The sequence below is a fragment of the Kryptolebias marmoratus genome, linkage group LG20 (assembly GCF_001649575.2).
Source record: "Kryptolebias marmoratus isolate JLee-2015 linkage group LG20, ASM164957v2, whole genome shotgun sequence".
NCBI classification, from domain to species: Eukaryota; Metazoa; Chordata; class Actinopteri; order Cyprinodontiformes; family Rivulidae; genus Kryptolebias; species Kryptolebias marmoratus.
Window position 1 is genome coordinate 10,729,941 of NC_051449.1, and position 23,292 is coordinate 10,753,232.

At 43.0% G+C, this 23,292-nt stretch overlaps 1 protein-coding gene across 10 annotated transcripts in view; it reads left to right on the forward strand.

The window, feature by feature from the left end:
* znf521 (zinc finger protein 521) overlaps window positions 1–23,292 on the forward strand; it is a 93,284-nt gene that overhangs the window by 61,001 nt on the left and 8,991 nt on the right. For all 10 annotated transcript variants that reach the window (XM_017422457.3, XM_037981775.1, XM_037981774.1 and 7 more), the window contains 2 exons: window positions 13,219–13,350; window positions 20,016–20,131. In XM_017422457.3, the coding sequence (XP_017277946.2) occupies window positions 13,219–13,350; window positions 20,016–20,131 (248 nt within the window). The remainder of the gene's footprint in view (window positions 1–13,218; window positions 13,351–20,015; window positions 20,132–23,292) is intronic.

The window sequence follows — 23,292 nt, forward strand, 5'->3', positions numbered from 1 at the left end:
GGGGGTGGGGGGTAGAGGGAGAAAATCTAAAATGGCTGGTCATGTGCGCCGGCCAACACTTTCCAAAGGGGAGCCCAAACAGACACTGAGGTGTAGTAATGCAGAAGCTCTTTTCCAAGTACCAGCTGGGCCTTTTAGGAGCCTCTATCCCCACAGCAGACACTCGGCAGCCTCCGAGCAGCTTGACTTTACCATATGTGGAACTTTTTTATGCTCCACCTGGTTTCCCCAGGGGACTTGTGCCGCTGGGATGCTGGAGGCAGGTGAATTGCTCTTAATGCAAGGCACTGAATCACTGGGCCAACAACATGAGAGAAGTGCCTAGGGAGAGGAAATGGATCTGTAGAAAGACTGGCGCGGACTGGCACAACCTTGGAGCTCAAGCTCATTTTAGCTAAGAAAAAGTCATGATGTTCCATCTCGCTTCCACTCTCCTCACACCTCTACTTTAGTAATATTCACCCTTATATGTCTCAGAATGGGTCTTTTAAAGCACTTTTATACATGAATCAACTAATCCTCTCAGTTTTTTTCTTTCTGTGTTTTCCAATTGTTTAAACTGTTTTATAAATTTGTAGCTGTCTGTAAAAATTAACAAATGTTTCGATGTTTCTCACTAATACCTCTGACACTAAGGAGTCACATCCATTCTTTTATTTGTACTCAGATACATTTGACAGTGCAGCGCATCAGGACAGGTACTGTAGGTCGGATGAGAGAGATTTTGGCCAAGATGATGGGGGTGTGGTCACTCTCCTGCCTGCACCTGTCTTACTGTGTCTGTGGCACAGAGCCAGAGGTCAGGGGTCACCACAGGAGGCTGTCAAGGTCAAAGGTTTATCACTCTCCGAGGGGTCTTGGAGCCATCACTCAGATCCTACAGTACACACGCTCTGCCCAGCTGAATTTTTCTCTTCCCCCACTTTTTCTAATCCTTCCAAATGGCTCAGGCAAAACTCCTGACAGAAGCGAGAGAAACAAACTGTGGGGTGTTGAGCTCTAAGCCATCAGCTGGAGATTTCACTTTGAAAAGATTCCCTTTTACTCGCTGCCCTTTCCACCAATCAGAGGGCACATCAGAGTCCAAGCACCCAGAGCAGCTGCCCTCTGACCCTGCCAGCGGTTGTTGGTTTATTTTGTTTGGGTATTTGAGAGCGAATGGGGCTGGTTTTTGACAGGTCAGGCAGCAGGACTTGGATGAGGTCTTTAGCAAAGAAGGCCAGAGAGGGAGAATTTCACAGCTCGAGAAAAGACCCAGGCTACATTGAACTGGTTTGGCAGTTCCAGTGTTGCACTCTTGTTGCTGGATTAGTTGTCATATTCATTGAGACATGTGGAAAATGGGCCATTTTGGGGGTAGAAGAGGGGCTATTTAGGCAAAGTCAATTCCATCAAGCAGGCAGAAATTCCACGATACCCCTGTTTATGCAGCTGTGCCCGTCACTCAAATTACACCAACCCCCTTCCACCCCTTTTTTGGTCCCCTCAACTTCCTCTGAAATTGCCAGGAGCTTCATACAGGTTTCTACTCATCAAGCAGTTTGAAGAGGTATAAAGGGGCAGATAACCTAGAGCTTTACCCACCCATAGAAGTAACTGAGGCAAATCTGTAGAGCTGCCATGGGTCAGTGAAGGGGCCTGTCATGTGTGGGCCACGTAGAATCATGTAAAGAAGCCAGATCCACAGAAAAGAAGTACTAACCATCATGCTGTAGCACCAAGTCTGATACACCACAGGGAACGGACCCGCCGCATCGAGCCTGTCAGCTGTTCCTGCAGCGCAGAGTGATCGCGGAGCCCTCCACTGGGACTGTATTACTGAAGGCTTTTCTTCTCTGCCTCTGTTTTATTTTTTAGGGTGGGGAGGGCAGGGTTGCAAGTCTGTGTGGAAGAGGGGGTGTTGAGGGGTATAATTTAGAGCACAGAGGGAGCTTCGTCTCTCCATCTTATGATTTGGAGGTGAAGACAAGCGCCCTCGGGGGCCCCCTGTCAGAGCTTTTGGGCGCGCTCAATGCAGACTTCAATAAAAACACACAAAAAGAATTCCCCCACAAGGGCGCCTGGCTGAATTGCTGACGCCAATGTAAAAGATTCAGTTTTCTGTGAATCATTTAGTACACGACCCTGAGCTTTACTGCACAACATGACAATCTCAAGGAATCCCACCACCACTCTTTCTGTCCTCCTCCTTACACACACACAAAAAAACAGGACTAACAACACATCCAGAAAATGGCCATTTTTTTTTCCACACAAACAATTTCACACATCGATCACCCTCTGCCACTCCTCCATTTTCCTCTTCCAGTCCCACCTCTTTTTCTTTCCTCCTCTCACTGTATTCCTGTCATGACAAATGTCAAACACAGTCAGTTAGGAGAGTGTTTTTTCTTTCCCCAGGTTTTTTTTTTTTGTTGTGTTTTTTTTTTTTTTGGCAACTGAGATCTTGCCAAGTCGAATGTGTGCTGGGACAAGACTGCTGCAGAAGCATCACATTGGAGCATCAGCATCAGATATTTCTGTGAAAGTAACAGAAATGTTTGAAGGTGTTGTCACAAGCTCACAGGTTCCTGCTGTTTGTGTGCACCGGAGGGAAATGGCACCTTCTCAGCCCTTTTGTCTCCTCCCTCCCTATTGTTGTTTTTTTAAACTTATTCCTCTGTTTAGTTGTTATCACTTTTATTGTGGTTAAGAATCTCAGCATGGCTGTTTTTTGTTGGTTTTGACAGTGGGGGTCGGTGTTGTAGTCAGAGTTAAAATTAGAGGAGTTGCTTTTCTGAGTGACTTGGAGACATGTCATCTTCTGGAAGCAGTGGGGAGTCTGTCAGTCACAGCCACGGTGTGTTTTAATCATCTCTGTCCCACTTGGTGAAGCGCTGACGGTTAGAGTGAGGGTTCCCTCCCCTGGACAATACCAGTACGCTAGAATTTCATACACTCTGATGTCAGACATAGCAACCAGTTAAGAAATATAAGACGTTTCTTCCTCGAGTTAATCCTGCAAATTCAATGGGGGAATCAAGCAATGTCTGGTGAATCTGAAGACATATCAAAAATGTGTTTGAAAGGTTTTGTGATATTTCAAAGGATGTGACAGCTGGAAGGAGATATACAACAAAATAGCGGGAGTTTGTCACTATAATGAGAGAATGAAGCCGATAGAATAATCAAAACTTATGATGTGTTTGAAGCCTAATGAGCGGGGGGCTCCCCCCAAGCGAGCAATAATAATAGTGTTTTGTAATGTTATAGCCATTTTCATAACACACAGAGGAATTAACAATAGGCGTTTCTTTTTATATAAAAGTAGGTTAGACTGCAGATAATTTTTTTCCATTATGTAGCAGCAATGACAGCGTGTCTTTCCGCTGCGCTGCTCCGAGAGAACATACATCCTCAAAACCAAAGGGAAGGTAAAGTCAGGCTGTAGTCTCTCTTAACCCAGCGCTGGGTTGGTCATTGAACTTCACCTGTACAGCTTAGTCTTTTTTAACCTCAGAACCCATCTGAGCATGCTTCCTTTAGTTCTTTTCAGAAATACAGACCTATAGTTGAAGAGCAGCCTTTTATTGGACAAGTAGCCTTTTTATAAATCTAAGAGAGCTCTTGTTTAAAAAATATCGCTTTTAACATGTCTAGACTGAGCACTGTCTTCTCTTTGAGCACCCAATAAAAGTTATGTTTATGTACAAATAAAAGGACATGCAATGCATGTCAGAAATTCTGTGATTGTCTATATAATTAATTAGAGAAAATATAGATAATAGAAGTTAGAAATACATCAGGCTTGTTAGGTATAAATTTTAAGTATCCTTTTTAATTGCAGTTGGAGTTGCAAGCTTTGCCAGAGTGACATGTGCCACTAAATTGAGCTTTAAACAGAGGTAGTTACAAAAATATTCTTACAAGCCCCCAAGCAATTAGTCCAGCTGCCTGCCTTTGTCCACCTACCTATTGTGTTCTTTGTATAAAACCATTCTTTTACACCTCTACTTACTCCATCCTCAGAGACGGCATTGGAAATCCAAGGCTCTGAGTTGAACCCACAGTTGGTTTAAGTGTAATGAAATGTATGTCATGTCTCTGGCTCACTCCCTCCGGCTCCCCCTCACCCCTGGCCCCCTGAATGTGCTGCCTTTGACAGGAAGGCCTCTGTGGCTTCTGCTGCAGTGATCTTTAGCCCCTTCAGGTCCCACTGACTATTTAGGACGTCCCTGCGATTTGTGGGTGGACTCAACCATATACACATGCTTCAGAGCATTGACTGAGGGGCCAAATAGACAGTTAGATGGAGCTGAAGCTTTGGACAGCTAAACCAATCCACTGGGAAACCTTACCCTGATGCCCAGGCATATTTTAAAGAAAAAATAACCTCTGCACTGTTAGTATTTATTAATGTTTTACAATACGCTTATGGTGAAACGGAGTTGGCACTGCTTATCACACACTCACTGGGGCACAGAAATATTCACATTTACTCCAGGATTTTTACTATTTATCTGTTTAGTGTATTCTGTCCAACAGTATACACATAATTGAAACCATGGCAACAGAAGTCAGGTGCATTTTCTGGAAAAAAGGAAGCAAGCTGAGCCATTTCAGATGATGCTTATTTAAATTTCAACATATATTGACTCAGCTCAGTATCTGTTTCTTTTTTGTCATATATTCAATCTTTATGCAGATGAGAGGGATAACATCTCACTTGTGTGGTGTGTGCGTGTTTGTGTTTATGTGATTTACCTGAAGCTTTCATGTGTGTGAGTGTGTTTGTACCCCGGTGCACATCCATGTGTGGACGTGTGCCTGTGCATAGATATCGCAGCTTGGAACGAGTGTGCATGTCCACTATATTAGACAGAGCATGCGAGGGGCGCCGCAGCGTGTGTGTGCTGCTGTCTGTTCAGAGCTCTCTGCGCCAGCAGGGTGCGCCATTCCAATTTACCCATCAGCCACAGAGGTGGGGGGTAAAAGCGCGGGGCATCGCTGTCGGAGATTTCACATTCAGGGGACGAGATTACCTGTCAAGGGACCCCTGTGTGGAGGTGATGAGGGAGGGTGGCTGCAGGGGCACAGTGTGGGGGAGTTGAGACTGTTTGGGGGACAAGGGGAGTGGTGGAAGAAGAGAGGGCAGCACAACTGAAAACCTCCCTGAAATCTGTGGGTTCTCTGTTTTCTGGGGAGCACTGCTGCCAAGTTTCACATCTGTTTGACACCAGGCGCTGTGGTACGGCAGTCTGGGGCTGTCTGTCCTGATTCACGTCTCTTCGCTCTCTTGTTTGTTGCAAGAATCTGGACAACTGCTGGAGCTCTGTCTCTGAAGAGATCCTTGCAAAATGGTGTCTTTCTCCATGAAGGTTACAGAAAAAGTAAACCAAAGACAAAGGAAGCACATGTCTTACTATCCCATTATTGCAGTTTTCTCTTTAATTCCACTGTAATCATGTAACTCTTGTACTAATAGTTCCTAAAGGCTCGCAGACCTAGCTTGCTCTCATCTGTGCTCACTCTGTTTGTGTTTGAGCGTCAGCCAAGACAGCTAAGGCTGCTCCAGAGACCCTAAAGTCTGTTGGGAGATGGGACATTCCAACAGCATAACTCATTCTTTACACCATCTCTGCTGCCATTAGTTAATTATATGCAGGTGTTTTCCTTTCTCAGTAATTTTTTTTGTTGTAGATCTAATAAAATGTAGCCGTAAGAACATAAAGCCAGAAAGGCGTCGAAAAGAAAAAAGGGAAAGGGGGAGACTGTGTGGAGGAAGTGGCTGAATGTGCTGTGTGAAGCAAATTATTGCCCCCATGTAGATTCATCAGTTCTCCCTGCTGGATTAAGGAAGGGCCTTTCTAATGAAGTTCGCCCCGTCAAAATGAAGGGACTAATTCTGATTTAGCTGAGGTAATGAACTTCCCCTCTCCTAGTGAGAGCAGCGCCATGGGGTGAGGAAAGAGGGGTGGTTGTGTAAGGGAGGATGGAGGGGGGGCAAACTGGAGTGGCAGCAAGAAAAAGATGGAAGCAGGTCGAAGACAAGACAGCACAGAGACGTGAAAGGAGGACAGATAAAGCTAGAAGGCAGAGCGAAAGCAATGGGAGAAGAAGAAAAAAATTATGCAAAACGGCTGTCTCGTATTTGCTGAGATGTATTAAATTTCCAGTGCGGGTGCCTGTGTTATATAAAATTATGTTAATGTCTTGTGGCCCGCTGCGAATGGCGGCTTGCTGGTCCTGAGCATGCGTGGCTGGCCGCTACACGGAGCGCACTCAGTGGGACTCAGCTTTTCTATTAAGGAAAACCTCTAGACACCTGATGATGAATTCTCTCTCACCAAATGTTCCCCCTTTTTGTGTCGAAAATATGAGCGCTTTTCTAAATGACTTTGGAGAGCCTGGTGTGGCGCTTGGCGGCCTGCATCTAGCAGGGGGAGAGAGGGGATGAGGAAGGGGTGGGGGGTCCCTTTGCAGCAGGCTAAGGGAGTCAATTAAGGCGAGCACTGATAATTATAAGCCGGCAGAACGCAAGGGCTGGCTAATTGTACAGTGTTCCATGCCGCGAGCCCAGCCAAGGGGCCTCTCCTCAACTCTCTCCTTCCTTGCTCTTTTGTGTGGACCACAAACCCCTCCAAGCTTCATACCTCAGTCTGACAGTGCCACAGCGAGGCTAGCAAAAAAAGTAAAGAAAAGACCAGGCATGTGCCCATAATTAACTTTTTACATTCAGTCCACTCATTCTTTAGAGGCCTGAAAGAAAGTCTGGTCTATATTCACACCTCATTTCTTTTTTTCCTCTCTCTGTGTTCACCAGAAAGTTATGCTGTACGGTTTCCTTTTCTTTTTTTTTTTTTGCTTGTTTTCTTTTTGTTCACCAACACTCATCTGGTTTTGAAAAGTCGGGGCATGGTCATTTGACCTTTATTTCCTAGAATAGGCCCAACAGTTTAGAACAGACATGTATGGAGTAAATTAGAGCATTTCAGTGTAGAGTTGTGGTTTTGTGGCTGCAGGGGGTCCAGGATTCCATGCAATCCATCTCAGCAGCCTGCACAGTTTGTCCCCAATGGACCTCCGTACCTGCCTGCAGCTGCTGCGCCTACACATCATTCGTTAGCACGTATTTGCCTCTCACCTTTGTTGTGGATTTCTCCCTTTTCTTTTTTTTTATCACTCTTCTCCCTCTGTGACCAATACACTGTTCATTTGACCGAGTTTTAGCCACTGAGAGGGTTTAGCAGTAAGAATAGAAGACGATGCAGTAACTGTAGCACTGTAACTCATCACGAAACACCAGATTTATCTGGTGTTAGCAGCTACTCCATCTTTGACCAACTGCAGGGTTACACAAAAACTTCAGGGCTCTCTCAAATCCATAACTGCATGTATAAAATCTGAAATGGCAACCAAAGATCTCCAGAAATACTGCAAAATGTGGGAAGCTCCGGCAGTAGTAAAGCTGCAGTAGTATTTTCTTCAATATTAAACTGCTTTTTGACGTTATCATCAGAAATGTGAGTCATGGAGGCTTATCTATGTTTAGTGTTAGCGAAGCACTGTTCATACAGAATGGTTCTCACACATACATACATGCATACTCTGTTTTGTGCCATGCCATTTCCTTTTTCCTCCTTCCTCCTGCTTGTGACCTGAAAATTAATCCCAGCATGTCCTCTTAAAAAATGTTTCTATTTCTACAACAGACTATTAGAAAGCAATTACAGGGCTATCTTTCATGAAAGTCTTTTTGGTTCCAATGACACAAAAGAGGGTGTTGCACTTTTTCTTTTGTAGAATAAGTTCAAAAGAAAACACAAATATTCATCTCACAGTGATCAGCACATAGGGTGGATTGTAAGAAAACCAGTTTTTATAAGGCTTTGGTTTATAATGACAGCTCCAAGGCAAAAAGCATTGTTTTTTTCTTTTTTTGTATTTAATTTAACGCACAATATCTCAACTCTTTTCTCTTTACGTCTTCCTCTGGCTTTTATCCGCATCTCATCTCAAGTCAGAAGATCTAAGAGGAGATGAGGAAATGAACTGAAGAAGTATAAACTAAGAAATCACAAGCAGAGATGGACCTGTTTGGTTAATGCTTATTAGTCTTGGGTTAAAATTTGTCACAGCTTTAGTGGTTCACAGCTCATGGTTTAATAATGCCTGGAAATCTAAAAGAGAGCAACATTACCGTGGCTTTTATTTGAGCAGGTCTTGTTGCTTGTAATGCTAAAGAATTAAAGCTCAAGCTTTAAAACAAGTGGAAGAAAAGTTGGGAAAGGGTAATGACTTTAAACAACAGTAACAGCAACATTCAGAAAAGAAAATTAAATCTAAATTAGCATCATGTGTTGAAAAGAAGAACAATAAAAACATTAGGAAATAAATTGTAGTTTGTGGTTTAACTCAGTGTGGCAAAATAAACATTCTGTCACAAAACAGGGCCGCTGCACTCTTTTTTTATTACTCATGTGGTCTTTTTCATTTACTTAAAATTTGATTATTTCCTTATATGTTCTGTAATAAAAGATGTTTAAAGTAACTTTTTATTCTACCTTTGACCAAAAAAAAAGAAGAAAAATTGCTTTGTTTGTTTACAGAGCAGGCAAAGTGTCTTCATGATTTTCTCCCCCATGTTTTGTGGGCTCCAAAAGGTGTTCTAGTTGGCTAAACCCTTTGTAACATTTATTCAAGCGTTACGCATGTTTATCTCAGCACAAAAACCTGTCACCTCGGTGCCTCTACCTCTGGCCCAGTAGCCAGGGGAGCTGTGAAGCGGTTAATGTAGGCACCGAGTGTCTGATCCAAGCAGGAGCCCGGTCCTGCTCTGATTAGCACCTCCGACGAGCTGCCGAGCATCAGAGCTGACATTGTCTCCGAGTCATGTTCTCCCAGAATCCTTTGCTCTTGCTGTGCGAGGGCGTCACCTCCACTGACATGTCACAGCTTAACTATTCTTCCTTGAAAATACTCCAAAGTTTCAAACACTAGCACGAGGGATTCGTAACTATCTTATTCTCACTTTTCTCTTTCAGACGTATCAAATTTCTTTTGCATGGCTATTTCCTATCATGAGCAAAGATTTTTTTTGTTTCCTGCTGTGGTAGTTCTCCAATATCTTTGATTTTATTATCTCGCACACAACCACATTCTCCTGACTGTTTGTATAATACATTAACCTTCTGATGGAGTTTTTGCAGTGCCACGATTAAGTCCTATACTTCAATTTCAACATTTTGCATTTGATTCACTCTGTCCTTCTTAAACTGTGGAGGCAGGAAATACATATTAGTAATGTTCCCCCCAGGCGCCAGTTCTCCAATCAGCTTAGGTCCAGGGGGAGTCCATCCCCCTGTGCTCCCAACTATCACCTTCCTACCCCCATGCGCTGTATTCTCCGGTCCTTAATGGGCCTCATAGTACTTCTGAAATGAGCTTGTGCCTTATGAGCAGTGCTTCTACCTCAAGAGAGCGCACCACACGGAGGTGGAGTCAATTTGTATTCACCCATAATTCCCTGGGCCTTAATCACTCAGATTTTTCCCCCATTATCTGTTAATGGATAGTTCCCGTGGAGAGAAGACGAAGTAAACCCACCTACTGTTTACAGGCCTGAAGCTGTCTCTTCTGCTGCCATCCAGCATCCGGTAGTCGGTCATGTATACACGGCAGCGAACACTGAATCTCCCCGGTTTATTAACACATAACTTCAACATCAGACCGAAAAGTCTGAGTCAGATGTTAGTCCAGAGGTGGATTTGCTCATAAACATGCTCGATCCATGCAGGTATTCTTTTTTTTATGGCAACATTTGACAGTTTTGATACTCAGCATTGTGGTGGCCTGTTAGTTTAGGAAGACAAGCTTCGATTACTGTTTCTGCTCTGTCGCCACTTCTCAAAAAACAGCCCATTTCCAGTCTACTAAATATTCTCAATTTGTTCTCCAACTTGTTTGCTCATTACTCTCGGACAAAGAAGTGTTCAGATTGATGTCCTTAATATCATCGACACAAGCGACCGGGGTCCCTCTAATAGTGAGCTTCAGAGAACCATTCACCATGCCTCAGAGAGGAGTGGAAATCTAAGTATCAGATTTTTCTTGCGCAAAACTAAGTGCTCCAATTCAAACTGCTCCTCAGAAGAATTGTTTAAATAGAGTGAGGGGCAATGGTGGCGTTGGAACAGAATAGGCTGAGGGAGATTTTTTTAATTAAGAAATGCCCTGCGTCATACTTAATTACACACTATTATCTCAATTTAAACTTGACTTTAGTTACTTTAGTTTCACTCTGTTACTCACTGTCATGTGATGGCTCAACATTTCCAAAACATCTCCTAAACTCAGTTGCTACTCTGACAGAATTCAGTAAAATGCAGGTGGGGTTTACTAAACTATACAAGACAGACCTGCTACCCGCTGCATCCCAAACAACCTTCAACCGCACATGAACTTGAGCCTGGATTAAAAAAAAAAGTAAACAGCACTGAGAAATAAAGACCATTCTTTGAGAAAGTAGTTTTCCTCTCTCCCTCTCCTGTCCTCCACATGGGAGAGATATTAGGCGTTTGTGTTTTAAGGAGCTGTGAAATACATAAACCATGAGCCACAGGAACGCGAGGCCCTGTGGATATGCAGATGGGCTTACTTTGCTGGTGTCAGGGATGCTTAGAGGGAGCAGACGCAGGAGCAGTTCTCATCTAAAGGATTTTCTTAGGAGTGCAGAGGGACGGGGTGGTGGCGGCGGAGAAACACTCGGGAGACTCGGAAAAACTGAGTGGGAGGAGGGAGCGATGAGGATAGAGAGTGAGCTGACAGTCCCCCGTGGCCCTGTAACTATATCCAGAGTCTGCTCTGTGCTTGGAGAGGGGTGGGGGCCCACGCAGGGCCATGCTGATTGGGCGGCCCTGGAGAAGGGCTGGGGGAGCAACAGGAAGTGACCTCAGCCCAATGAGGCAGCTATAGGGGTGAGAAAGCTGACTTCCTCCCCAGGCTCTCACTAAGAACCAGGCTGCAAGCTTGATGCCCCTTTACTGAAATAAAGGCTGCAGTCAAATATTGTCTGTTTTCTCCATCTTGATTTTTTATTTAGCATCTAGAACTAAATATATTCTAATCTCACAGGAATAATACCACAACATTATATGACATGACTAATGGCAACTATCAGTTGCAGAAGAAAATACCTTTTTAGGCTAACATGTGATAATGACTATAATAATTGTATCATACGGTGGTCTGAACATGTTCAAATATGGTTACAAAACACCAGCCTTATCCTAATGTGAAATGTTCTGACTTTACAGCTCCATTTTCGCCATTGCACCTGCTTACCAACATTAACACACATCCACTCACGCAAGGTCAGTCAGGCAGGTGCAGAGTTATCTGCATAATGAAGCAGGCCAGGTCTCCAAAGGGACAACATGGTGCACTGGGGTCAAATGAGGGCCGCACATATGGTGGAGGAACAGATCTGTGACGGCTGCAGCTAGCTTGAGCTTAGTGCACACCCTCACACAGATAAGCAAACCAAACAGCGATCAAAGAGGACAGTGATCCTCTTGTACGGCTGCATGGATGCAGCCACGCTGCCCTCGCCCCTCTCTCTTTCCGATACCTGGCAGTGCTACACTCAGATGCACATGTAGGGTAAAGAGTAGCTCATCTGTCAAATGCACAACAGCCCGCTCCCTTCACTCTGAGCGGCTTTGATCGGCTTTTACCTTTTGCAAAACAGTCATGCAGAAACATTGGCTGGGAGCTTGTGATGATAAACTGCTTATGCCCTGTTTTTATGTAGCAAACACTCTTGTATGATAGTCACTTTTAAGCTATAGGTTTCAAGATTTAAAGGGAAAAAAATCTGTCAAACGTGTTAAAGTAAGATGTTCAGTATGTATGCTCTCCTACTGTTTCTTTTGGCACTGCAGGACACGTTTCCATTCCCTCCTTTTCCTGAAGTATTAGGAGTCATTGGGTTGCAGTTGTCACTAATACTCAACATCAGTTTGTAGGTACAGAAGCTAGTACTACCTGGGTTTTTTTGTTTTGTTTTGTTTTGTTTTTTTAAATACAATCAGATTCAGTTTGGAAAAAAAAACCTGCAGCAGTTCTACGTCAAATAAGCCATCAGTACTGATAAAAATAGGAAATGTACATTTAACCATGAACAGACAAATAAAATGTTGTGTATATAACATTAAATGTATGTTCAGGCCAGCAGATATAAAAGAGAAAAATGACAAACCTCTTACATTCAGTTCTACTGTTTTCTTGTTTTCTGCTGATTTGTTTGCCAGATTTGCCCTAAAGCACCTGCAATAAACCTTCTGCTTGGACTCGGCCGTGCACAGCTGTTTAGCTAGATTGTGTAGACATGCTTCTGGTACCCAGGGCCTGTGTGGTGGGCACTGGGCTGTGGAGACCTGGGGATAAACCCTGGATGAGTCCCTGAGGTATATCCACCCTGCCCCCACACTTGATGTCAGGCTTGCCAGGAGTTTGATAGCTCGCAGTCTGGCCCTGTGGCAGAGAGTAAAGGGCTTTTATTGACACGCTGGAGATGAACACTTTTCTAAAAGTCTGAGTCAGCAGGTTTGCTGTGCTGCAAATGGCAGTGCAGGTCTACAGTTGTGACATTTTTTTAAGTTATCAATGGCCACCGTTATGTCTCTAAATGTATAAAAGATGTGTGAGTGTTAATAAACCATACTTTTTCTTGATGTATTGAAGTATACATTCTGAAGGAAATGGTCTTAAAATCCATGAAGTTAAAGTAATGCACATTTTAAAAAATATTTTATATGAAAAATATTTGTTGGTTTTTCATATATTTCTGCAAAGTACAAAACTACTCTTTCCTCCATCTTGAAGACTTTGATAAGAGTTATTTAATTTGCAAATTCAAACTTTTTTTTTTTTTGTGCGTGTTAATTATAAAAATGAAATTCAAAATGTTCCTCATTGGAGCAATTATGACCCGGGCTGGTCATCCAATTTATGCCTGATGAGAGCAGATCACACATTGTATTATTTCCTGTTTGATTCATGAAAATCACAGATAGGAGTTGTTGCCGTGAATTTGGGGAATTTAAATTTCATGTGAGGGGGGGAGTGAAAAAAGGGGGTGAAGCAGAGTTAGACTTTTGCTGCTCCTCGGACATTCATGCTCTGTTTATTTTTCCCTCTCATGGTTTTCTGTGTGTTTGTGTTGTTTCTCCTCCACAGAGGAAGGACTGAACCATGAATGCAAGCTCTGTAGTCAGTCGTTCGACTCACCAGCGAAGCTTCAATGCCATCTGATTGAGCACAGCTTTGAGGGCATGGGGGGAACCTTCAAGTGTCCGGTCTGCTTTACAGGTTTGTACTTGACTCCACTGTGAATTTGCAATCCAGTGAAATGATAAAAAACATTTTTATAGACATTTACAATTTCACCAGAGCGCCTCGAAACTTTGAGTTATAGACCAGGCAGATGGCTTCTAAATGAGTTTGGAAAGGTCAAGAAAAAAAAGCTGATAGCGGTGTGCTGCATGTGGCTTTTTTGTTTCGTCAAATTGCCTCCAAATCAAGGCCAAAGAAGTGTCATGAGGTGAGAGGGGGAAGAAAGAAAGAGAACAGGGGGGGTGGAAGACAGTGTGAGCTGAGGGGAGATGGGGGATGGAGGATTGTGGAAAGAAAGGGAGATGTGCTAATTGTGGATGGCAGTGGTGCTGATAGCTGTAATGATCTCATCTGTCTCTGTGCGTGGAGGTGGAAGGACCGGACTCCTCCTGAGAGAATAGCGCCCTCCTTCAGTGTCAACAGGGTTAACTATCTCTATAATGAAATCTGCAAAGTCGTTAACTTCAGCTCTTCACTCTTTCTCCCTTCTCAGCTCTTTACTCTTTCTAACACTTTTTGGGTCCAGTTTTCCCCCCTCGAACTTCCTGCACACACAGCCCCCCTCCAACTCCAACTCCATCCACCCATTGCTTTACAAAAAAAACAACTAATTTGCCTTTTCTCTCCTTGTTACATCAGTTGACATCATTAGTTCACGTTTTGCATTGTGTTCATTTTTCTTCTCTTCATCCACCTTCATTTACAGCTCTTTATTTATTCTTCTTTCTCTCCACTCCCCTCCCTCTACTCTACATGTCTGGTTTGGCCTTATCTCTCTTTTAGAAGAAGCCTATTGATATTTTCCCCCCACCCCGAACCTCCTCTCCCTCCACCCCTCACAGGGGTGCGGGCATTTAATATACAGAGCATGCCTCCTTCATCTGAGCCTTCATTTTCCACCGCTGTCTTTGACAGACAGGTCCCCCCCCACACACACACACACGCACTCCCTCTGCGTCCATATCGATCACGGCGCATGAGAGAGAGGGAGAGGGGAGGGGATGCTGGGAGGGAGACGGGAGAGGAGGGAGAGACAGAGTGCACCCTCAGGACAGCGGTCGCAGAGGCAGACAGACAGCTGGGTGAAGGCCTGTGGTGGTGGAGAGGATAGGACAAACTGAAAGGCCTCCCTCTGTTGGGGATGCAGGGGACACGCAGTCTAATCTGAAGTCAGCGCGCTTGAAGGAAACAGAGCAATTGAGAGACTGGCTGACAGCTGTCCTTGAATATATTTATTTGGGCTGACTCTGAAATACAGAAGCGAGAAGACATTTACCCCCAATATAGCTAATTTAATACTAATTTAGGTTTTGTTGGCAACCAAGAAAACATGTAAAAAAGTTATTGTTCTCTGCCCATGAAAGGTGGGCGATCATGTAACTGCCTGTCTCTGTGTGTGAATGTCTCTGAAATGCAGTTATATGACTAGAAGTGTTTTCTTTTTTGTTTGTAAGTTTGGCTGTTCTTTGATTTGCCTTTATCCGTTGTTTAGCGTTCAAACTTTTATGAGAGATGTTGCAGATGCATCGGATCAGCAAGGCCCTCCCATTGTCATTGTGCATGATCCATATGTGCAACTGATGAACTTTTCGAGTCAACCTGATGCAAGATGGTCAGCACAGCTAATCAACCTTAGCAAACACGGAAGTGGCTCTAACTCAGTCAATTTTACAAATACTGAGCTATAATGTTGACTTGTACTAGCCGAGATTGTGCAAAATTTGCCTTTAAAACTTTGACATGGATGGCAATTTGCAGTCCTTCAAGGAATGCTACTTTCATTGTAGTCTGTAAATTTGATTATCTGTGGCAGCCATCTTGAATCAGATCTATCTATCTATCTATCTATCTATCTATCTATCTATCTATCTATCTATCTATCTATCTATCTATCTATCTATCTATCTATCTATCTATCTATCTATAACAGTGTGACCATGGTTTTAATGTGTACATATCCAAAATTTGCTGCTATGCTATTTTGGCAAAGCAAGAATATAAGAAATGTATATCTTATCACACAATTTAAATAATGTGTACACATAAAATGTGAGGTTGTGCACAGAAGTCACAAAATGTAACAAAAGCTTATTCCCTGAAGGTAAAATGTTAGTGTATATCTAAAACTTTTTATTGTGTAAGTTCCCACAGTCCCTTACTTCCACAGAAAAAACAACTGATGACATTATTTCCTTACAGTGTTAATCCTTTAAATCTGATATGAACCAGGACTATGAAGACAAGGTTTAACCCAATTTAGACCATATTTCTGCAAGAATTTTGCATAATCTAAATGTAAATATGCAAAGTGTGGAGAGCTGAGAAAAGGACAATATTTTTCAATGAAATTTGTGTCTGTGGTAGAAATAAAGGTATTTCAAAAAAATAATTCTCTAAATTCACTGCCAGCATTTGAGCTGTGACAGAACCGTGCATGCACTATGTTTAAAAAGACATGATTTTTACTGATTTGAAGGATGCCTTTTATCGATGTAATGAGTCTGAACATAAAAGCAGGACTTTGATCAAACTAGGTGGTGCCAGGGTGGTAGAGTATGCTCATTTAACAAGGTTACTCTTTGTTTTAAAAAAAAAACCATTCCCCCTCAATGCACATGTTTTAGTTTGATCTGTCCCCTTGTGACCCAAAACACAGTGGGAGGCCGAGAGTGATTGTCATTCATTTACACACCTGATTATCCTCAATCTACGCTCAGGGGAATGGTTGAGAGGACAGATTATTCTGCAAAAAAAAAAAAACTGACTGGAGAAAAGTGTGGAAGGAAAAAGTAAGTTACAGGCGGTAGACGAGGACAGACGAAATAGAGGAGAAAAGGAGACAAAACTTAAAGGAAGCCGAGAAGGTTGCAACTGGCAAGTTTGGATGTGAGATGAAAGGAGGGAAGTGGAGGAGGAAAAGAGAGCTGTGTAGGGGAGGGAGGGTAAATGGAGAGAGGTCCATAAGCCCCTGGATGATGAGAGAAAGGCTGACTCTCCCAGGACAGATTTGACAGGTTTCAGAAGTGGGGGAGCCTGCAGCTAGAAGTGTCTGCCTGCACCCTTAGGAGCTGTAGGGAGGGCTGGTGTGGAAATTGTGATTGGGAATATGTGCTTAAGACAAACAAAACAGAAGAAAGTGTGTCTGATGAAAGTCCTGCGTGTGCCTCTGTGTGTGTATGTGTGTGTGCACTTAAAAAAAAAAAAACTCATGTCACTGCATGAGGAACAAACTTAAAAAACTACAGGATGCACTGCTTTCGAATCCACACGACTTTGACAAATACAGTAGTTTAATTAGTTTATTGCTTAGTTTCTGCACACATTCTGCTGGTACGCAATGATATCATTATGACAACTTATACATGATAATTAAAATGAAGACAAGGCAGGCTAAGCTTTAACTTCACATGAGTAGCTATCAACTTACAGCCTCATATCAACTCACACAGCCAATTTGTTTGTTTTGCCTCAGAACACTGAGGCTGTGAACCCTCAGATTAGGCAGAAGCGAACACATGTAGGCTCGAAGAATAAATAAATGAAAAGGGAGGAAGTGGAAAAAAAGGATAAACTTATTTTTCCTCCCTGCACAAACAGCTTAGTATTGGTGCAGTGCAGCCTGCAGAGAGCACCACCCTGCCAAAATAAAGATGAGCTGGGGCCTGTAGTAAAGGAGACGTCTGCCACGGGCGGCCCCTGAGATCTCATCAGAGGGCTTAATATCCCCCACAGCGAGGAGACCTTGGCCCCTCAGCCCCCTCAGCCCTGACACCCCTGATGCCCAGCCGGGCTCAGCTCTCCGTTCAGCTCGACTCTGCTCCGACTCCATGGCCAACAAACTCCACAAAGTTCTCTCTCTCTTCCCCCCCTTGCGTTCTCAGCAGGGAGAGACACAATGGCCAGCCACTGATCCTGTTTGGATGTGGTTTTGGATTATTTCTTTCCCGTTTCTCTATGTCCTCATTTTAACCCTCCAGGAAGACATGCCTCTGTTCCTCTTCTGAATAGGCAATGCAGTTGCATATTTTATATGTGACTCATGCTGCCAAATGCCAATACAATGTCCCTCCATAGTCCATTCCTGCTTATCCCTTTATTACACGTTTCATGCTAATTTGAAAAACAACCACGAAGACAATGAAAAAGTAGCAGCTCTGGAATTAATTAAGTCCGTGCCGCACAAAATCTAAATACTTTCCATCACCTTTTACAAACATTTATTTAACATAACCCTTCGCAGGATAGTTCAGATCTTTTAAAGTGAAGTCCTGAGGAAAAGTTGTGAGCAATTAATGTCTCATCTGTTATTGATAGCTCTTTGTGCAGTATCAGTTTAGAGAAATATTTTAATTCTGACTGTATTGACGTGCTAATGGCTGGTCTCACTGGGGCCAAGACCTGAGTGGTTTGCTACCATCTTAAAATCCGTTGGTTGCTGAGATACCACAACTAAACGAACGTAATGGGGGCAAGACATAGCAGTGGATCTTACAATGAACTGAGAAGACCACAAAGTTTAAGAACTGGGAAGGTGATTGCTGAATGCAGAACGGGTGGGTTGGTTTCATATGGCAGACAGGAGACAATGGAGCTGAAAACAAGGATCACTGAGGGAAGCAATGGTAGAAATCTGTGAAACTAAATAAATCTAAGGAACAAGGAAAATTCAATATTAACCATAACTCTCAGGGTCAAGTAACAACAACAAAGAAGAGATGACATTAAAAAAAAGACAGAGAGCATTTTGAATGTGGAAACAAAAAAACAGGAAAAGTAAATTCACAAAACAGAAAAATCCACAACCATAAAAACATAACCTTAGTCTCAAAAATGCCATTGCAATTCATGCAGATAATGGTTCATAAACCTTAACATTGCCATCAACTTTATTCTGGCAGGAATATTATGATATTCCTGTAGTAAAAGCCTCAGGTTGTACTGGGAGTGCTACATCTAGCTGCTAGGTTTTAAATCCACTCTCACTTTATTCTTGCATCGCAATAAACATTGAGCTATAACTGATAAATGCATAACTGATTAAATGTACCCATAATTAGACCAGAACCACATGCTAACAGCAAGTAACAGCTAACTTGACATCTCAGTTATGTTTGGCCCTGTTGTACAGTATTTGAAGGCCCCCCAAGTCTCAAATCCATTTTTATTTTTGCTGTATTGACTTTTTCAGCTTCCAGCCAAAGACATAATGAAGGCTTCCTGCAGCTGCTGTGACCTGCTTCTGTACAGTATATGCAGACAAAACACAGCTGAAGGAAAAGACTATTGTTTATCAGTACATTTTGGCTTCCAGAGCGCGCATTCCCCACAAAGAAAATAGTGGTCATTTTTGGAGCAAACATGTATGATGACTGAGGTCTTAACCTGGAGGAATGTTTTATCACCACCAGTAAAAATAGCCATGTCTCTGCAATAACGTTTATCCTTGTACGGCTGTGGTCATTAGTCTCAGAAATGGACCATAGAGTTGTTGTTTGTTCATTAGTGTAGGTTTGTTCATTTCTGGTTAACATTGCTGCCATGTTCCAGAGACAGCTGTCACCCAGGCATTAGCAGTCTGACAGTGTCCCCACAGTGTGTCTGCCATGGATCTAAACTTTTATTTCCCAGGTCAGCAGTGTGACATTCAGTGAAGCTGAATGTTTCTTGACTCTACACAGCTCAATAATTAATAATCGCTCTCCCAGGTGAGCTCAAATTGGAACACGTTAAAGTTGTAGCGCCTCGCCAAACGGAACTGCGGCGACCCCGAAGCCTTTAAAAAACATCCCCCCTTCACCTTTTTTGTGGCTGTGCTTTTCTTCTCCCACCGCCTTGCGGCCCTCAGCGCTTGCATCAGAAGAAAAGTTATTTTGAGCTGTAAGAAATTCAAATGAACCCCCCCACCCTCCACCCCCAACATGCTAACTTTTCCAGAGCATCCAGACCTTTGAGATTAGACAGCCATCCTTAAAGCACAAGGGTCTGGGATAACAAACGGCATGTTTGAAGTGCTCCTTGGAGAGCGCACCAACACAGGCCCGCATGCACGACACTCCCGATGCACACAGTTGCATCCCACTTAGCTTTTCAGTGTGGACTATGGCTTAATTAAAGCACAAACGAGTGCTATATGTTTTTAGCGCCAGCGTGTTGTGTGTTTATATGATGGCGAGTGGAGCCTGCATGAATAAGTAGTGTAGCACCATGAATATTTATATTGTCAATATAATTAGCGATGTAGACTAATGGAGGCCATGTTTTGCACTTGAAGCCTTGCCAGTTTTTGTGGTTGTTTATTTCCTGGCTTGTTGTCCCCACTGCAGCACTAAATAAAGAGCATGATTATTCCCAAAACATTATGCATTCACTAACTCTATAGTGCAGTCGTTCTACTTGTTGTTAATATCTAAATTGTTCTGGTTTTGTATATATTTATCTCATAACAATCCCTTTTTTGTGTATTGACAGTGCCATCATTTGTTTGTAACTGAGTAATTTTTCTTGCCATTTGACAGAATTTATAGTCTGCTTTATGCACCTTATATTCCACTTTGATTTAGCAGCGGCGTGAAGACGAAGATTAAAAACCCCTATTAACATTTGCACACGTCTTCTTTTCCCTTTTTCTTGCATGTGATCAGTGTTTGTCCAGGCCAACAAGCTCCAGCAGCACATTTTCTCCGCCCACGGACAGGAGGATAAGATCTACGACTGCTCGCAGTGCCCGCAAAAGTTCTTCTTCCAGACAGAGTTACAGGTGAGCCTTTGGGATGGAGCAGCGAAAGCAGCGCTCAGTGAGTGCACGGCCACTAATCGCACATGACAATCCAACATACACCAACCGCTGCTCGCCGCACTCTGGCTATTCCCCTCCATCCTGGCTGGGATGAGCGACTCAGAAGGAATTATTTCAGTCCGTTTCCAAAACTCATTTGTGATGTGCAGATCTGATTTGATTTGCTTATTAGACCAGCAGAGCACTAAAATATCTGGAATTATCGGATTAGCGGAATGCTCATTTTTGAAGAGGTAATTACATGCAGTGCAGAGGCAAAAACACAGTTGAGTCAATATGCCTGCATCTCCTCTCCTAATCGCAAAGGAGGCCTCGTGGCTAAATATGAGCTCCGTCCTCTGGGAGACCATATCTGCCCTTCAACAAAGTTAGCAGTTGGACTTATGAACTTGCAACGTTAGAGAGATAATCCATTTTCTAGCAATCTTTTTGCTCTGGTCCTTGGAGAAGCTGGAAAAAATGAAACAGACCTTATTATATTATTTCACTGTGGTGGTGTTTTCAAGCAGCTCTGTTTTGTTTGGGGGATTCACTATCATACACATGGCACACTTCTCATATCTAGATCCTTTTCTATTACTTTTCAAAACTGAATTACCAAAATATGAGTTCTCTACAGTCGCAGTGTTGAACCTTATCATTAAAATTACCTTTAATTTGCCTTAAAAGGATCATTTAGATCTCCTGAAGTGAGGTTCTGTAGAAAGGTTATAAACAATTAGTAGCTTACCTATTGTACTTACCTCTTTGATTGGCGTCAGTGTAGAGAAATGGAGTTTAATTTTAATCGAACTGATGAGCTATTGGCTAGATTGACTAAGACCAAAGTGGACTGTTTCTGTCAGAGAACAATTCTAGACTCAAAGATTGCAAAGCGGTTGATGTAAATGTTACTTTATAAACCTTTGCACCATTGACAATTTCACAAAATATAGTTATTTACATTGAATTATATTTGTTTGTTTGCACTTCCAGGTGCCTCTGGGAGGAATAGATCATTATTTTTCTTGGAATAACCATGTAAACTGACAGCAATCTAAAGGTTTAGAAAATGAAGTTCACATAAACCACTATGAATTTAGATTAGCAATGCACAGACTCACCATTAGCTTGTCAATCTAGTCGAAATTAGACTATATTTTTCTCAAACTGAGGCAAGTTAAAGATTTATCTACATCAGATGAGATAGTAATTGTTCATGCCCTTTCCACAGCACCCCTGTTCAAAAGAACCGAACTACTCCTTTAGTTTACTGAAATGAGCAAACAGGCTAATCCTCCACTCACATCTGCCTAAAATCTTAGATGTGCAGTTGTGTGTATTAGCAGGTCGCCAGAGGAAGCATCCATTGATCAGCAATGATTTTCATATTGAAATTCAGGTTGTAAACACAGATGCGTGTGTGTGTCTGCCAGGAGGAAGGTGAATGTGATCGTTATCTGCTGGTCATTCGAGCACCACTAACATGAATAAAACAAGTCCTAATCCACCGACATGCAGCTCCACTGCAAAGAAGATTATATAAAAAGCCTCAGCAACAACCTCCTTATACAAACTACCGATGCAGATACTTTTCATTTGTATTAGCCTCCCCCCTTTTATTGTGTCATGTTTTCATTTCTCATTGGTACAAGTGTTTTCTATATACCAAGGGTTGCAGGAGGTACCTGTAAACAATCTCAAATAACCTGGGGATGTTTGTCTACTTCTTCTTTTTTTTTTTTTTCTTTATGTTTGACATTTTCTGGAATGAAGTGATCTCCACCTCCCGGAGGTGATGTTTCATGCATGATTATATTGTTTTAGTGTGTGTGAAGAGACGAGCGCAGAACATGAAAGACCTATGGCACTCTGTTGTGAAACAGGGTGTTATGAAAGGAGCGCAAGAATGAGCTTGGGGGATAAGACAATCATTATCGTCAACCTGTTCCGTGCTCTAAAGGCAGTCCCATGTGAGTACATGATGACGTACTCTCAAGCACGTATGACAGACATATAGATACATGTGCTGTTTGGTTGTAATGGAAGTTAGGGTGTTTTATTTGTTTTTGCGCATCAGTTTTGAGTTTGACTAATGAACTTACTTGGCATGATTTCCACCTATGGTGAAAACTTTAGTGGTTGTTGTTTGTTTGTGGCTGCCATTTCCCAAACTTCACTCTTCAAAATGTCTGCCTGACACAGGGCACTCGTTTGTCAGTCTGTCTGAACAGGAACTGTCTTCCAGCAGCGAGAGCTCCTTGTCTCTCTGCTTGGTCTTGAGTTTGGAGTTTCTCCCCTCATTTCTTTCTGACTCTCTGGTCCACTCGCCGCCTACCTGGGCTCCTCATCTCTCACAGTAGTCGGAGAGGTCAAAGGGCCAGAGCAAGCCGGGAGAGGGGAGCAGCAAGAGGGAGAGCTGCCACGGCAGGTAAAGGGAAGCAGGAAAGATATTTTATTAATTTGCTGCTGAGATCCTGAAACAGACCAAAGGCTGTGACAGGTATCCACCACATCCTCCTCCACCGCCTCCACCCCCGTGAACTCTACCCTGCGAGGGGCTAGCCAATTTTCGCCAGCCTGTCGAGATGGATGATGGGAGAGCATCTGTCTAATCAGCCCTCTCAGGACCCCCCGCCCAGCCGCCCCCCTCAGACTGTCCAGATTGACTGACTCCTGGGCCTGCGTGCCCCAGAATCCAGATTCCAGAGGAGAATAATCTCTCTTGCTCTCCTTCCCCTTTTCATCCATTTCTCTTTCCACTTTTTTTTTTTTTTACTCAGACAAAAAAAAATTGGGAGTGAAATGCACAGAACACCGTTCCCATCGAAACTCTCCAGAGGACTCCCCTCTACAGTCACACAGCCGGCCTTTACCTTCCCTCCACCCCATTAAAATATGGAGCAAAGTGTAGATATTTCATGAGGTGCTGATAGGAGGGCGACAGGGCTGGTTGTGCAGTCTCTCTCTGACCCTTGATTATGGCCCACCCCAGGAGCAACTAGCAGCTCTAGTTTCACTGCATACTCTCCCCTAAATAAAACTATAAACCCCATTCTTTCATTGCAGCTGTCCCCTCACAAAAATGTCCCAAAGATTTCTGGCAACTTTTTTTTTGAAAAGCAGAAACTTGCTTCTCTCTC